The sequence below is a fragment of the Mobula hypostoma genome, chromosome 15 (genome assembly GCF_963921235.1).
Source record: "Mobula hypostoma chromosome 15, sMobHyp1.1, whole genome shotgun sequence".
Lineage (NCBI taxonomy): Eukaryota > Metazoa > Chordata > Chondrichthyes > Myliobatiformes > Myliobatidae > Mobula > Mobula hypostoma.
In genome coordinates, this window is record NC_086111.1 from 11,425,594 (window position 1) to 11,442,899 (window position 17,306).

Here is a 17,306-nt window from a genome sequence, read left to right on the forward strand (position 1 = left end):
GAAAGGAAAGATGAATTATGAAAGGAAGCTGGCGACTAACATCAAAGAAGATACTAAAAGCTTTTTTAAGTATATAAAGGGTAAAAGAGAGTTGAGGGTAGATATAGAACCAATAGAAAATGACACTGGCAATATTGTAATGCGAGACGCAGAGATGGAAGAGCAACTGAATGCATATTTTGCATCAGTCCTCACAGTGGAAGACATCTGCAGTACCAGACATTCAAGAGTATCAGAGAAGTGAAGTATATGCAGTGAAAATTATGACTGAGAAGGTGCTCTGGAAGCTTACCGGTCTGAGGGTGGATAAATCTCCTGGACCTGATGGAATGCACCTTAGGGTTCTGAAGCAAGTAGCTGGAGAGATTGCAAAGGCATTAACGATGATCTTTCAAGAATCAATAGATTCTGGCATTGCACCGGATAACTGGAAAACTGCAAATGTCACTCTGCTATTTAAGAAGGGTGGGAAGCAGCAGAAAGAATACTGTAGACCTGTTAGCCTGACTTCAGTGGTTGGGAAGTTGTTAGAATCGATTGTTAAGGATGAGATTACAGAATACCTGGAGACACATGACAAGATAGGCCAAAGCCAGCATGGTTTCCTGAAAGAAAAGACCTGCCTGACTAACCTACTGCAATTTTTTGAGGAAATTTCAAGCAGGGTAGACAAAGGAGATGCAGTAGACATGGTGTACTTGGATTTTCAGAAGGCCTTTGACCAGGTGCCACACATGAGGCTGCTTAGCAAGATAAGACCCTATGGAAGTACAGGGAAGTTACTAGCATGGGTGCAGCATTGGCTGATCAGCAGAAAACAGAGAATGGGAATAAAGGGATCCTATTCTAGCTCGCTGTCGGTTACCAGTGAAGTTCCACAGGGGTCAGTGTTAGGACTGCTGCGTATTACAATGTATGTCAGTAATTTAGACTGGGGGATTAATGGATTTATGGCTAAATTTACCAACAAAGATAAGCGGAGGAGCAGGTAGTGTTGAAGAAACAGAGAGCCTGCAGAGAGACTTACGATAGTTTAGGGGAATGGACAAAAAAGTGGCAAATGAAATACAATGTTGGAAAGTATTTGGTCATGCACTTTGGTGGAAGAAATAAACAGGCAGACTATCATATAGATGGGGAGAGAATTAAAAATGCAGAGATGCAAAGGGACTTGGGAGTCCTTGTGCAGGATACCCTAAAGGTTAACCTCCAGGTTGAGTTGGTGGTGGTGAAGGAAAATGCAATGTTGGCATTCATTTCTAGAGGTATAGAATATAAGAGCAGGGATGTGATGTTGAGGATCTACAGTATAAGGCACCTGTGAGACCACATTTGGAGTATTGTGTGTCGTTTTGGGCTCCTTTTTTTTAGAAAAGATATACTGACATTGGAGGTGGTCCAGAGAAGATTCACGAGAATCATTCCAGGAATGAAAGGGTTACCGTATGAGGAACGTCTGGCAGCTCTTGGGCTGTATTCCCTGGAGTTCAGAAGAATGAGGGGGGATCTCATAGAAACATTCCAAAAGTTAAAAGGCCTGAACAGGTAAGTTATTTCCCATGGTAGGGGAGTCTACGACAAGAGGGTACGACTTCAGGTTTGATGGGCGTCCATTAAGAACAGAGATGCAGAGAAATTACTTTTCTCAGAGGGTGGTAAGTCTGTGGAATTTGTTGCCATGAGCGGCTGTGGAGGCCAAGTCATTGGGTGTACTTAAGGCAGAGATATTGTGATTAGCCAGGGCATCAAAGGGTATGGGAAGAAGGCAGGGGAGTGGGGATGACTGGAAGAATTGGATCAGCCCATGATTGAATGGCGGAGCAGACTCAATGGGCCGAATGGCCTACTTCTGCTCCTATATCTTATGGTCTTATAAGGCCTAGACAGATCTCCCAGTTTCTTTCAAATTATCGGGAATTAGAAATCTTTGCAGCCAGTGAGGTCACCAAGATCATTGCCAAATCTTTTACTTTGCTTCTTATAGTAATCTGGGTTATATCCCATCCAGCACAGAGACCTGTCTATCCAAATGGTTTTCTATAGGGTCCAGCACTTCCTCTTTCTTAATGTCGACATGTTCTAGCAAATCATGTTCAACTTCAAGTTCAAGTTCAAGTTTATTATAATCTGACTGTACATACATATAACCAAACGAAACAATGTTCTTCCAATCGCGGTGCATCCACAAAAACATATATCACACACAGCACATAAACAAGTACTACCACAAATAAGTTAATAAAATAAAATTCACAGTGCACGTAGTGCAGAGTACTGGTAAACAGAAAACACTAAATAGCTTGCTGTCCTAATGATGAGACTTTGGTTGTGGCAGAGTATCCATTAGTAAAAGCAAAGATGTAATGATAAGGCTTTATAAGGCACTGGTGGGGCCTCACTTAAAGTATTGTAGGCAGTTTCGGGCCCCTTATTTAAGGGATGAGCTGATATTGGAGAGGTTTCAAAGGAGGTTCATGAAAATGATTCTGGGATTGAAAGGCTTGATCAGGAGCATTTGATGGCTCTGGGCCTATACTCACTGGAATTCAGAAGAACAAAACCTACTGAGTGTCGAAATGCCTTGATAAGGTGGATGTGGAGAGGATGTTTCCTATAATGGGCGAGTCTAACACCTGAGGACACAGCCTCAAAATAGTGGGACATCCATTTAGAACAAAGGTAAAGAAGAATTTCCATAGCCAGAGAGTGGTGAATCTGTGGAATTTGTTGCCACAGGTGGTTGTGGAGGCCAAGTCTTGGGATATATTTAAGGCAGAGGTTATAGATGTTTGATTCGTCAGGAATGGGGAAAGACAAGAGATTGGTGCTGAGTGGGAAAATGGATCAGGCAGGATAAAATGGCAGAGCAGACTCGATGGGTCAAATGGCCTAATTCTGCTCCTAGGTGTGTGTGTGTGTGTGTGTTTTGTGTATACGTGGCCGTGCATGCATGCACAGGTATGCGTGTGTGTGTATATTTGCATGAGAGCACAAGCATGCAAGGATCCCAGAATGTGACAGCATGGAGCATGGCTAGATAAAGTAATGAAGGAAACATACCTCCAGGGTGGTAAGGGTGAGGAACAAGCTACCAGTGGAAGTGGTAGATGCAAGTTCAATTGCAACACTTAAGAGAAGAATGGATAGGTACATGAATGACAGGGGTATGAAGGACTATGGTCTGAGTGCAGGTAGATGTGACTAGTTAGTAAAATAGGTTGGCATGGACTAGATGGGCCAAATGGCCTATTTCTGTGCTGTAATATTCTATTGCTTCATTAGCTGGGGACATAGAAAATGAGAGCAGTAAAGATTCAAAGAACATTCATTGAATCATTCATTGAACATTCATAGAACATTCATTACGCAACACCACACTATGAGAAGGGCATGAATGCACAGAGAAAGATTGGGTAAGATCCACCAGGATATTACCTGGGATGGAATGTCTCAGTATGACGAGAGATTGGATAAGCTGGGTCTGTATTCCTTGGAGAAGAAAAGCTGAAGGAGGACCTTTCAGAGTTATACAAGATGATAAGTAGTACAGAGTGCGAACTTTCCAGCTACACAGCACGGGTTCAGGGTAAGGAAGAAGAAATTTGTAGGTTATTTAAGTAAGAATCGTTTTACCATGAGGGTGATTTGAATCTATATGAGGAGTTCCTTTCCTTTCATTGTCCCACCCTTATCCAAGATAAACAGAAAATTATGAATAGAAACTATCTGAGCCTTCCACTGGCTCCACTTAATGAGAGTCATAGCACAGCTATAGGGGGTGACAGAGACAAGAGACTCCCACAACATTTCATGGTCATTCTACAAGTTGTTTAATTGCCAAGGCCATTATGGACCCAGCACTAGAATATTGGATCGGCATGTCGGACACGTAGACAATAGCCTGTTTTCATGCTGTGGATTCTATGAGCTACACTGCAGAGAACATTCTCCAGCAGATAAAGAGGATGAAACAGGAGGGACACAAGGTGACAGTAGTGAGCTCAGAAGGGGATTGAGGATGGTGAGAGGTGGTGTGGATGCAGATGCAGTGGGCTGAGGGGAAACCAGGGTTCACTGGAGTGCAGGAACAGGGAGGGATGCTGAAATGAAAGGCGGATAGGGAAGTGGCTGGGACATCTGCACATCCATGTCAGGTGAAACAGACCTAGGAGAGGAAGCGCAGACACGAGGAAATCTGCAGATGCTGGAAATTCAAGCAACACACACAAAAAATGCTGGTGGAACGCAGCAGGCCAGGCAGCATCTATAGGAAAAGGTACAGTTGACGTTTCCGGCTGGGACCCTTCGTCAGGACCTTCGACGAAAGGTCCCGGCCCGAAACGTCAACTGTACCTCTTCCTATAGATGCTGCCTGGCCTGCTGCGTTCCACTAGCATTTTTTGAGTAAGTTGCTAGAAGAGGAAGCAATGGCTTCAGGATTGTGTTAATTTGGTTAATGACAGTCGGACTTCAGGTATTTACTGATAATGAAGGCCCAGTTGTCCATTAGAGATCTCTGATGTGGGTGATGAAGATGAGGATGGGTTCACCAATGAGGGAATAGAGGGCAAGGAACAGAGCAGACACGGGTCCCCCTACCTGTTAGGTGATGATGGTAGAGTGACACTTGCCGGAGGGTCCTGAAGAGCTGCTGCTTCACATGGGCACACTCTGAGGCAGGCACCTGGATAACCAGGAAGACAAATTTAAAAATCTCCGTTCCAAGCAAATCATACAATTCACTCCAAAGTCTGACCCAGGAATGGTGTGTAACAAAGTACTGAAAACACAGGACCCCCAAAATATTCACACACAGAATCAAAGATGGGGTACACCATCTCTCAGCAGGAAAGAACATGCAGAGACAGAGGGAGAGTGCTAAAAGTCAAGATGAAGTTCAAGGAATCTTCAGCAGTTGTCCAGATCAATAAAGACCTATATTACAATATACAACAAATAATGCTACACCACAGAACAGGCCAAACTTTTAACTTACTCTAAGATCAATCTGACCCTTCCCTTCAATATAACCTCCCATTTTTCTATCATCCATGTGCCTATCTAAATGTTTTTAAGTGTTCCTAATATATCTGCCCCACCACCACCCCTAGCAGGGTGTTCCATACACTCAAAACTCTCTGTGTAAAGAATTTATCTCTGACGTTCCCCCCTACCTCATACTTCCTTTAAATGATCTTAAAATACTCTCGTGTTAGTCATTTACAGAGAAATTCTCTGCCTATCCACTGCTATCTATGCCTCTTATCATATTACAGTCGGTCCCTCCTTATCCGCAGGGGATTGGTTCTGGGACCCCCTGCGGATACCAAAAAAATGTGGATGCTCAAGTTCCTTATATAAGATGGTATTTGCATATAACCTACGCACATCCTCCCGTGTACTTTAAATCATCTGTAGATTACTTATAATACCTAATACAATGTAAATGCTATGTAAATAGTTGTTATACTATATTGTTTAGAGAATAATGACAAGAGAAAAAAATCTGTACATGTTCAGTACAGACTCAACCATCGTAGCCCTTCTGGGAACGCGGATGCCGCCTCGGCATCAACCGATCCCGATTTTCCCGTGATCTTTAAGTTCTTGAGGCTGTAGCGGTTTACATAACTAGCCAGCCATCCCTTACGAGCCTTAAACTCCTTCCTCTCGCTCACAACACAAGTAGCGAACAATGCTCAACTTCCGGGTTTTCCCGAACCGCGGTTGATTGAATCCGCGCATGCGGAACCCGCAGATAAGGAGGGCCGACTCTATACAACTCTATCAAGTCACCTCTCATCCTCTTTTACTCCAAAGAGAAAAGCTCTAACCTACAGTATGCCCTCTAATCCAGGTAGCATTCTGGTAAATCTCCCCTGCACCATCTATAAGGCCTCCATATCCTTCATATAAGATAATAATCAGAACTGAACACAATATTCCAAGTATGGTCTAACGAGAGTTTTTATAGAGCTGTAACATTACTTTGTGGCTCTTGAATTCAATCCCCCTGACTAATGAAGGCCAATACACTATACACCTTCTTAACAAACCTATCATCTTGTGTAACAACTTTGAGGGATCTATGGATGTGAACCAAAAATCCTGTTGTGCCTCCACACTGATAAGAAACCTGCGATGATCCCTGTATTCTGTCTTCAAATTCAACCTGCCAAATGAATTACTTCATACTTTTCTGGGTTGAATGCTACCTGCCACTTCTCAGCCCAGCTCTGCATCCTGTCAATATCCCATTATGGCCTACAACAACACTCTGCACTATCTACAACTCCGCCAACTTTAATATCATCTGCAAACATACTAACACACCCTTCCACTTCCTCATGCAAATCACTTATAAACATCACAAGTAGCAGAAGTCCCAGAACAGAGCCATGCAGGACACCAATGATCACCGAACTCGAGACAAAATACTCTCCATCTACTACCATCCAGTGCTTACTGTGGATAAGCCAATTCTGTATCCACACAACCAAGTCTCCCTCAGTCCCATGCCTCCTGACTTTTTGAATGGGCTTACTATGGGGAACCTTATCAAACACTTTACTAAAATCCATATATATCACATCCACTGCTCTACCTTCATCAATGTGCTTTGTCACATCCTCATAAATTTCAATCAGGCTCGTGAGGCATGACCATCCCTCACAAAGCCACACTAACTATCCCTATTCAGATTATGCTTCTCCAGTTGTTCGTAAATCCTGTCTCTATGAATCCTCCCAAAACTTTGCTCACCACTGACATAAAACACATTGGTCCATAACTCCCAGTGTTACTCCTATTTCCTTTCCTGAACAAAGGAATAATTTTTGCCACCCTTCACTCATCCAGTACAACTCCTGTGGCAAGTGAAGACACAAAGATCATCACCAAAGGTGCAGCAATCTCTTCCCTCAAATCTCATAGTATCTTATGAATCCTAATATTTTTCAAAATTTCTAACACATCCTCTTTCTTAATATCAATATGTTCAACCATATCTGCCCTCACAATCATCAAGGTTCCTCTCGGGTTGAACATGGGCAAGGAACCCCCTCCGGAGTACTATCTATTGTCCTCCCTCAGCTGAAGTTCAATGCTTCTACATGATGAACAGTTGGAATGGGTACAGAAAGCAGTGTTAGAACAGTGACATCTACCCAACCACATGGAATATGGTCTCATTCACAACAAGTAGGATAAACCCAATACATCTGCCCAATCAGTGCATGCTCGACCTTCAAGGAAGTGAAGGCAGTGATGTCAATAGCCTGCTCATAATATCCAGTTTGGGATTTTCCATCGCAACCCAGGTTCCAGACATCATCTCAGTCTTGGTCCAAACAAGGACCTTGAGCCTATCTTGAAGGAAGATTTAAAAGCACAGCAGTTGCCTTTGAGTATTTTGTGAATAGGTGTGTTTGAGGTGTCAGTGCTGAGGGTTTGTCTCAAGAGGCTTTGGCCCAGGGCTGAGCAATAGTAGTGTAAGTTGGAAGATTTTATCTCTTTCTGTGGTCTTGGTATTTAATGATGGTAGTCACATACTCCTCCTGCAGGATGTGGGAGGTCAGAGATACATTATAATTATAGCCGTGGGTAGCTGCAGTTCCTAACTGACCACATCAAGCAGATGGAGCTGTGATTGAATTCCAGGATGCTAAGAGCATCATAGATAGCAGCTTTAGTGACATAATCATCCAGTGGATACAGGTAGGAAAGATGGAGGGATCAGGCAGACAGCCCCTCTGCCTCTGATGTACAAAAAGGCTGGCGTGGAGACAAGGAAAGAGATATAGTGATAGAAAACTTGTTTATCAGGGGGCCAAACTGGTGAAACTGTGGCCATGAACTGGACTCTAGGATGGTGCATTACCTCCCCGTTGCCAGGATCAAAGATATCCTTCTCAAGGTTGAGAGTGCAGTAGCAAATAGAGGTCATAGTGCACAATGGCAGAAAAGGAATGGGATCTTGCATAGTGAATGTGGGGTGTTAGGCAGAAGGTTACTAAGTAGGATCTTCAAGAATTTTAAGCTCTGGATGCCATGTGCTAAGTGACAATAGGAATAAGCAGATAGGAGACGTGAATACTGTATGTGAGTGAGGACATGGTGCAGGAGGGAGGGATTCATGTTCCTGGACCATTGAGATCTCTTCTAGAGCACTGGAGTGATGCATTTTGGGAAGTTAAGGCAGGGCAGGACATACGAGAGGTGATTGATAAGTTTGTGGCCTAAGATAAAGGCAGTCAATTTTAGAAAGCCTAGCACATTTATTTTTCAACATAGACCCCTCCTACATTTGCACACTTAGTCCAGCAGTCGTGGAGCATTTGGATCCCTCCTTTGTAGAGGTTGGCGTCTTGGACCTCCAAAAAGTGGTCCACAGCAGGGGTGATTGATAAGTTTGTGGCCTAAGGTAGAAGGAGATGAGTTATTAACTTCAAACTTTCTGCATTTTCACTAAAAGAGTTGAACTGCACGTGCATATAATGAGAGCTGTATAACTCATCTCCTTCTACCTTAGACCACGAACTTATCAATCACCCCTCCTGTGGACCACTTCTACAAAGAAGGGATTTATATTTCTCCACAACCACTGGACTAAGTGTGTACATGTAGGAGGGGACTATGTTGAAAAATAAATGAGCTAGGTTTTCTAAAACTGACTCCTTCTACCTTAGGCCACGAACTTATCAATCACCCCTTGTATGGCAGAGTCTTGGGGACAGAGAGGCCTAGTACTACAAGTACCTGAAAATGGTGAGAATAATAAGTGTCGTGCCTCTGTTCAAGAAAGGAAGTAAAGATAATCCAGGTAATTTAGGCCAGTAAGCATGAGGTCAGTGGTAGGGAAGCTATTGGCGAGAATACTGAAGGATAAGATTAATGTGCATTTGGTCTTACTTAGGGAGAGTCAACATGACATTGTGAAGGGCAGGCAATGCTTTACCAACTTGATAGAGCATTTTAATGAGGTGATAAAGGAACTTGGAAGAAATTAAGACAGTGAACATTATGTACATGGACTGTAGAAAGGTATTTGATAAGGTTCCACATGGTAGGTTGATTCAAAATATAAAGATCCACGGGAGGGTGAGTTGCAAGTTTGGTTTCAAAACTGGCTTGCCCTTAGAAGACAGAGAGTGGAAGGCTGTGTTATTCTGGCTAGAGGCCCATGACCAAGCGGTGTTCTTCAAAGGTCAATTTTGGGATTTCTTTTGTTTGTCAGAATCAGAATCAGATTTATTATCACTGCATGTGTTGTGAAATTTATTAACTTAGCAACAGCAGTTCAGTGCAACACATAATATAGAAGAAAAAAAAAGTAAAAATAAAGTATAAGAATATTGAATAAAGTAAAATTACTGTATATGAATATTGAATAGATTAAAAATTGTGCAAAAACATAAATAACATATATTAAAAAGTGAGGTAGTATTCAAGGGTTCAATCAGATGGCAGAGGGGAAGAATCTGTTCCTGAGTCGCTGAGTGAGTGCCTTCAGGCTTCTGTACCTCCTACCTGATGGTAACAATGAGAAAAGGGCATGCCCTGGGTGCTAGGGGTCCTTAATAGTGGACTTTCTGAGACACTGCTCCTTGTAGATGTCCTGGGTACTTTGTAGGCTAGTACTCAAGATGGAGCCGACTAAATTTATGACCCTCTGCAGCTTCTTTTGGTCCTGTGCAGTAGTTCCCCATACCAGACAATGATGCAGCCTGTCAGAATGCTCTCCACAGTACATCTGTAGAAGTCTTTGAGTGTTTTTGTTGACATACCAAATCTCTTCAAACTCCTAATGGAGTATAGTCACTGTTTTGCCTTCTTTATAGCTACATCAGTATTTTGGGAGCAAGTTAGATACTCAGAGATCTTGGCACCCAGGTACTTGAAACTGCTCACTCTCTCCACTTCTGATCCTTCTATAAGGATTGGTATGTGTTCCTTCGTCTTACCCTTCCTGAAGTCCACAATCAGTTCTTTCATCTCAATGATGAGTGCAAGATCGTTGCTGTGACACCACTCCACTAGCTAATATACCTCACTTCTGTACGCTTTCTCATCTCCATCTGAGGTTCTATCAACAATGGTTGTTTTATTAGCAAATTTTAAAATGGTATTTGAGCTACGCCTAGCCACACAGTCATGTGTATACAGAGAGTAGAACAGTGAGCTAAGCACACATCCCTGAGGTGTACCAGTTTTGATCTTCAGCGAGGAGGAGATACTATCACCAATCCACACAGATTGTGGTCTTCCAGTTAGGAAGTTGGGGATCCAATTGCAGAGGGAAGTACAGAAGCCCACGATTTGTAACTTACCAATCAGGATTGTGGGAGTGACAGTGTTAAATGCTGAGCTATAGTCGATGAATAGCATCCTGACATAGGTGTTCGTATTGTCCAGGTGGTCTAAGGCCATGTAAAGAACCATTGAGATTGCGTCTGCCATTGACCTATTGTGGCAATAAGTAAATTGCAGTGGGTCTAGATCTTTGCTGAGGCAGCTCAGTCTAGTCATGACCAATCTCTCAAAGCATTTCATCAATGTAGATGTGAGCGCTATTGGGCAACAGTTATTAAGGCAGCTCACATTATTCTTCTTAAGCACTGGTATAATTGCTGCCCTTTTAAAGCAACTGGGAACTTCCACCCATAGCAGTGAGAGGTTGAAAAAGTCCTTGAATACTCCCGCCAGTTGGTTGGCACAAGTTTTCAGACCCTAACCAGGTACTCCATCGGGACCTTCCGCCTTGCGAGGGTTCACCCTCTTTAAAGACACCCTAACATCAGCCTCAGAGACAGAGATTATAGGGTCACCAGGTACATCAGGGATCTTCACAGCTGTAGTTATATTCTCCGGGGCATAGAAGGTGTTGAGTTCATCTGGTAGTGAAGCATCGCTGCCATTCATGCTATTGGGTTTCGCTTTTCAGGAAGTAATGTCTTGCAAACCCCGCCAGAGTTGCTGTGCATCTGCTCTCACCTCCAGCCTCATTCAAAATTGTCTCTTCGCCCTTGAAACAGCCCTCCGCAAATCATACCTAGTTTTCTGGTACAGACCTGAGTCGCCAGACTTGAATGCCACAGATCTAGCCTTCAGCAGACGATGTACCTCCTGGTTCATCCACAGCTTTTGGTTTGGGAATGTACAGCAAGTCTTTGTAGGCACACACTTATCCACACAGGTTTTAATGAAGTCGGTAACAACTGCAGCATATTCATCCAGATTCGAAGATGAATCCCTGAATACAGTCCAGTCCACCGATTCAAAGCAGTCCCTTGTCCATACCTTCTTGGTCTTCACTGTTGGTGCTGCAGTCTTCAGTCTCGGCCTGTACTCAGGGAGTAGAAGTATAGCCAGGTGATCAGACTTCCTGAAGTGAAGGCATTGAATAGCATGGTAGACATTCTTAATAGTGGTGTAACAACGGTCCAGTGTGTTGCTTCTTCTGGTATTGCAAGTGATCTGTTGATGGTAATAGTGTACTGATTTTTTTCAGACTGGCCTGGTTAAAATCCCCCAAAATAACAGTGAAGGCATTAGGGTGCACTGTTTCATGCATTTTGATCCCATTGCTCAGATCATCTAAAGCCTGATTGACATTGGCCTGAGGTGAAATGAAGGTGCATTGGCCTTCATCAATCGTGGGATTGAGTTTAAGAGCCGAGAGGTAATGTTACAGCTATATAGGACCCTTGTCAGACCCCACTTGGAGTACTGTGCTCAATTCTGGTCGCCTCACTACAGGAAGGATGTGGAAACCATAGAAAGGGTGCAGAAGAGATTTACAAGGATGTTGCCTGGATTGGGGAGCATGCCTTATAGGTTGAGTGAACTCGGCCTTTTCTCCTTGGAGCGACAGAGGATGAGAGCTGATAGAGGTGTTCAAGATAATGAGAGGCATTGATCGTGTGGATAGTCAGAGGTTTTTCCCTAGGGATGAAATGGCTAGCACAAGAGGGCATAGTTTTAAGGTGCTTTGAAGCAGGTACAGAGGAAATGCCAGGGGTGAGTTTTTTTATGCAGAGAGTGGTGAGTGCGTGGAATAGTCTGCTGACGGTGGTGCTGGAGGGTCTTTTAAGAGACTCCTGGATGGCTACATGGAGCTTAGAAAAATAGAGGGCTATGGGTAAAGCCTAAGTAGTCCTAATGTAGGGACATGTTCGGCACAGCTTTGTGAGCCAAAGGGCCTGTATTCTACCACAGGTTTTCTATGTTTCTATGTTATACCGCTACCATAATGATCACAGATGTAAGGGGGTTTCGTCTTTTATGTTACTGCGGAGGCTAATTAAAATGGTTTCTTTGTTATGTTATAATCGGGAATGCTTCTTTGTTATGTTAAGCGCTAAGAAAGCTTTGCGCTAGCAGCTTGTTGTGGGTTAGGGGCTGGTAAGAAGATGTTATGAATCAATTGGGATAGTTGTTATGACTTTGGTGTATCTGGAAGTTTTTGTATGCGCAGGGTTTTGGGGCAGAAGGCGGGAGACAGAGACAGAGAACGGACCAGGTGTTGTGATGTCCGCTAACGGGGTTGGACCCCGGGGAGGGCATTCGGCGAGGAGACGGAGACGGACTCGTGTGGAGCATCTGGTCGACCACCGTTGTTGGTCCCAGGCGGCCGGTCAAGGTGGTCCCAGGGGTCGCAGGGTGAAGAAGAAGGTTCTTGAGCTCCAACTGTTTTGTGCACGAAGAGATTGAACTTCGATAAGTGTGGCGCCTTTTATTTTCCTTTTATATTTTATTCATTATTAATTATATAGTTCCAGTAATATCTATAAACTGTAAATCATTTAATCGCATCTGGTGTATTGTCTGTTATTTGGGCGGGGTGGGGTATACATCACACAGCATCCACACAAACTAATTATCCAGTTTGGCGGGGCCGAGGGTTTTTTCCCTAGACAACAGCGAGCTGAGCGACCCTGAGGGTGGCCAGGGGGGCTACATTGTGTGGGCTTTGTCCGGGATTGGGTCTACGGGTATGCTGTGTGGGTGCCCTATTTAAATCTGTAATGTGTGTCTCTGTGGGTTATTTGCTAGTTATTGCTGTATACGTTGTGGGTGCGGTCTTTGTTCGAGTTCAGGCTGGCGTTGACAAGTTGGAGGTGGCACTCGGGGCTGTCCATGCGGTTGGAAGAGAGAGGAAAGAGTGGTCTGATTTGGAGGTAGGGTCTGCGAATCAATGTTCTAGCTCTGGCAGGCTCTGCCTGGCGCTTGGGATAGTGTCCACCCCAAGAGGGGCGGAGACGTGCGAGATGTGGGCGGAGCGGATCTCTCAGTTGTTAGATGAGTGGCAGTGCTCGGTTGAGGGAGAGCAACAGGGATTGGGTGAAAGTTTGAGTAGGCGGGCTGGTGACGGTGTTAGAGCTGTCAGGTTCACTTACACCGTAGTGACAGCTGTCAGTTATTTAAAAGAGCGGGGAAAGTCTTCTCTGGCTAGGAGGGCAGCTAAATTGCTTGCAGTGCCAGGGGGATCATGCCCCTCCTTCAGTTGTTCAGCTGATCAGAGAGATGTCGGGAAACTTAGTGGAGGCCCAGTGGGGGAACGGCTTGGGGTCTCTAGGGAAGCACATTCCCAACAATGTACCAATGAACTTCCGAAAGGAAAAGACCCTATTCCTGAAGGCTTAGCGGGACCGCGCCCCAGGGTGTCATTACGGATAGAGGGAAGCGATGCTAAAGCCATCCTCGACCCCGGGGTGCAGGTCAAGTTGTTGTACAGTTCGTTTTACAACTGGTGTCTGAAGCATTTACCCTTGACAACCGCAAGGGCACCGGAGATTTTGGGTACCAGTGCCAGTAGTTATCCAGAAGACGTTGATTGGTTAATGACCCTGGAGTTCATGGGGGCATTGTCTGGGCACCCAGCGCGTCGAGTTGTTTCTGAGGACGTGTGTGGCAGCCTTGAGCCGGTACTGAATTTAAACGAGACCCAGCGGTGGTACAGCCTGGGGAAAGTAGCTGAGGGTGAGACCCTCTTAGTAGATGCTCCGAACTACCACGAGGGAGGGGAGTTGACCGCTGAAGGCACCTCAGTGGGAGAGAGGTCGCGGCAACTGGACCCTGGCGCAGTGGAAGATGAAGGCAGCGTGTGTGTGGATTATGCGATGTGGTTTAATGTGCTGCATCTGAGGGGTGGATGTTGCCAGATCCTGAGGAGTGCGGCTGTCGAGCCGAAGACAGTCATTATTAGTTCCCTAGAATTCTTCCGATCCGTAAAGATGCCCAAGGGCATATCCGGAGCCCCTACATCCTTCCCGCGGGGCATGAGGAAGACCATGGGGGAAGTGAAGGTGTGTGGAGTTTTGAGGTGTGTGGAGTTTTGGCGTATGTGGATGACTGTCTAGAGCTTGGATTCACCTGGGGGGTCTATGAGGCGAGGCAAGTGGCTGAGCCTGGGCGACAGAAGCGAAGTGTCAAATGTGGAGGAGTTTTTCGCCAGAGGAGTTTGGTGCAACGTGAGAAAAATGACCCGACATACCAGTTGAACTTCCTGGTGTTGGAACAGATGGTGGTTGGAAACCCAGGTCGTCAATCTGAATGAGACACAGGGGAGAGAGGGGATTTGCACTGCTGAACTGAGTGCTCAGAAATGCCGGCTGGAGACTGAGTGCCGCACTTGTGGGACGACCATTGCAGACTTGGAATTCACGCTCGTCAACGTGGAGAAGGTCATGTACTGATGAATTAATCCAGCGAGCAGAAACAATGACCCACCTTCGAAGGGATCAGCGGAAACTCAAAACGTTGATTCGAAAAGATTGGAAGACTTACAAGCTGGGGAAGATCAAGGAAGTGTTCTGACTAAGGCCAACAGAAAACCAAGAGCCCAGGGAGGGGAGTTTGACTACACTCCCGAGGAGGTGAAGAAATGGAGGACAGATCTCGGAAGAGGGAGGCGGACGCTTGAAAGGAACAAGAAGCTGACGTCTCGACTGCAGGAGACTGAAGGCGTAGCCCCGGCTAAATGTTTCAGTTTGGAGAAACTTAAACAGCAGCTACCGATCGAGGGAATGAAGAATAATACGGATTCGAAGGATGATGTGCTGCACATGTGGTACATGCTGCCTTTCGCTACCTTCCCCGTGATTGAGGAAGAGACTTTTGGCCCTTCTCCCACTGAGTCAGGTGTAGTGGGGAGAGCTAGCAGTGGGCAGTCTGAGTTACGGCAGGATCAGGAAGGAGGAGAGGCGGGGCCCCGGACACGGCTGTAATGGTGGCCTGAGTGAGAGAGGAGTTGGCAAGCAGGCCTGAGGTATCCCTAGTAGTGTCTGAGCCTTTTCGGTTTAGGTGAGGGGGTACAGAGGTCTTGGAGGGTTAAGAAACTCCCAGATACATTGGCCTATGTAGCGCCCGTTGGACGGGCATAAGGTCCACTGCTTGGGGAGCACTGTCACTGTGTGTATCTGTGTATGTGTGTGTTGCGTGTCTGCAGGACAGGTTGGCGAATTATTTAGAAGTCATGAGGACATGACTTTATTTGGAGGGGGGAGAGTGTAAAGGGGTTTCGTCTTTTATGTCACCGCGGAGGCTAATTAAAATGGCTTCTTTGTTATTTTATAATCGGGAATGCTTCTTTGTTATGTTAAACGCTGAGAAAGCTTTGCGCCAGCAGCTTGTTGTGGGTTAGGGGCTGATAAGAGGATGTTATGAACCAATTGGGATAGTTGTTATGACTTTGGTGTATCTGGAAGTTTTTGTATGCGCAGGGTTTTGGGGCAGAAGGCGGAAGAGAGAGAGAGACAGAGAATGGACCAGGTGCTATGATGTCCGCAAATGGGGTTGGACCCCGAAGAGGGCGTTCGGCGAGCAGACAGAGACGAACTCGTGTGGAGCGTCTGGTCGACCACTGTTGGTCCCAGGCAGCCGGTCGAGGTGGTCCGAGGGGTCGCAGGGTGAAGAAGAAGGTTCTTGAGCTCCAACTGTTTTGTGCACGAAGAGATTGAACTTCGATAAGTGTGGCGCCTTTTATTTTCCTTTTATATTTTATTCACTATTAATTATATAGTTCCAGTAATATCTATAAACTGTAAATCATTTAATTGTATCTGGTGTATCGTCTGTTATTTGGGCGGGGTGGGGTACATCACACAGCATCCATACAAACCCCGTTTGCCGGGGCCGAGGGTTGTTTCAGCGAGCCGAGCGACCCTGAGGGAGGCTGGGGGGACTACACAGAAATCTTCCGTGGTAGGTAAAATGCTAGATATAACTGCTAGATATTCCAAATTTGCTGAGCAGAATTGGGACAGCACTGATATATTTGTGCACCAAGAGAAGTTGATCATGAGGCATACTCTTCTACCTCTGCTTTTGAGACTCTACAGATCTCTCTTGATATTTATGATACACATCAATGATTTGGATGGATTAGCAAGATTGGTGGAGTTGTGGACAGTGTAATAGACCGTCAAGAAATACAGCGGGATATTGTTCAGGTACAGAGATAAGTGGCAGATGGAGTTTAATCTGGCAAGTGTGAAATGTAATTTGGGAAGTCAAATGAAAAGAGAAAACATTTGGGTAATGGTATTTATCTTAATATTATTGAGGTATGAGCTATCTTGATGGTCCAGTTCTGTAATTCACTGAAAATAGCTGGGGAAGTGAACAAGGTGGTAAGGAAGATGCATGGCATTCTTGCCTTCATTGGTAGGAGCGTTGAGTATAAGAGTAAAGAAGTCATGCTGCACCTATATGAAACTTTAGCAGACAGTACTAGGAGTATTGTGTGTAGTTCTAATCAACCCATTGATCGTATGGATAGTCAGAGGCTTTTTCCCAGGGCTGAAATGGTTGCCACAAGAGGACACAGGTTTAAGGTGCTGGGGAGTAGGTACAGAGGAGATGTCAGGGGTAAGTTTTTTACTCAGAGAATGGTGAGTGCGTGGAATGGGCTGCCAGCAACAGTAGTGGAGGCGGATATGATAGCATCTTTTAAGAGATTTTTGGATAGGTACATGGAGCTTAGAAAAATAGAGAGCTATGGGTAAGCCTAGTAATTTCCAAGGTAGGGACATGTTTGGCACAACTTTGTGGGCTGAAAGGCCCGTATTGTGCTGTAAGTTTTCTATGTTTCTATGAAATGTTGTTCAAACTTTGGTTGTTCCCCCAGAGAGTTAGAGGCTGTGTTTTTAAAGCTATTTAAATAATGAATTTTATTATATTTTATAGCCAAATAATAAAAAAATCACTTTTTAAATTTATGAGAAGCATAGATAGGGTAGACAGTCAGAATCTGTTTTGGTAGAAATGTCAAATTCCTGAGGTTAGAGTAAGGGAGGTTTACAGGC

At 44.8% G+C, this 17,306-nt stretch overlaps 1 protein-coding gene across 1 annotated transcript in view; it reads right to left on the reverse strand.

The window, feature by feature from the left end:
* LOC134357162 (FYVE, RhoGEF and PH domain-containing protein 5-like) overlaps window positions 1–17,306 on the reverse strand; it is a 209,189-nt gene that overhangs the window by 124,756 nt on the left and 67,127 nt on the right. Inside the window, exon 8 of the mRNA XM_063068460.1 lies at window positions 4,600–4,684. Coding sequence (XP_062924530.1) covers window positions 4,600–4,684 — 85 coding nt within the window. The remainder of the gene's footprint in view (window positions 1–4,599; window positions 4,685–17,306) is intronic.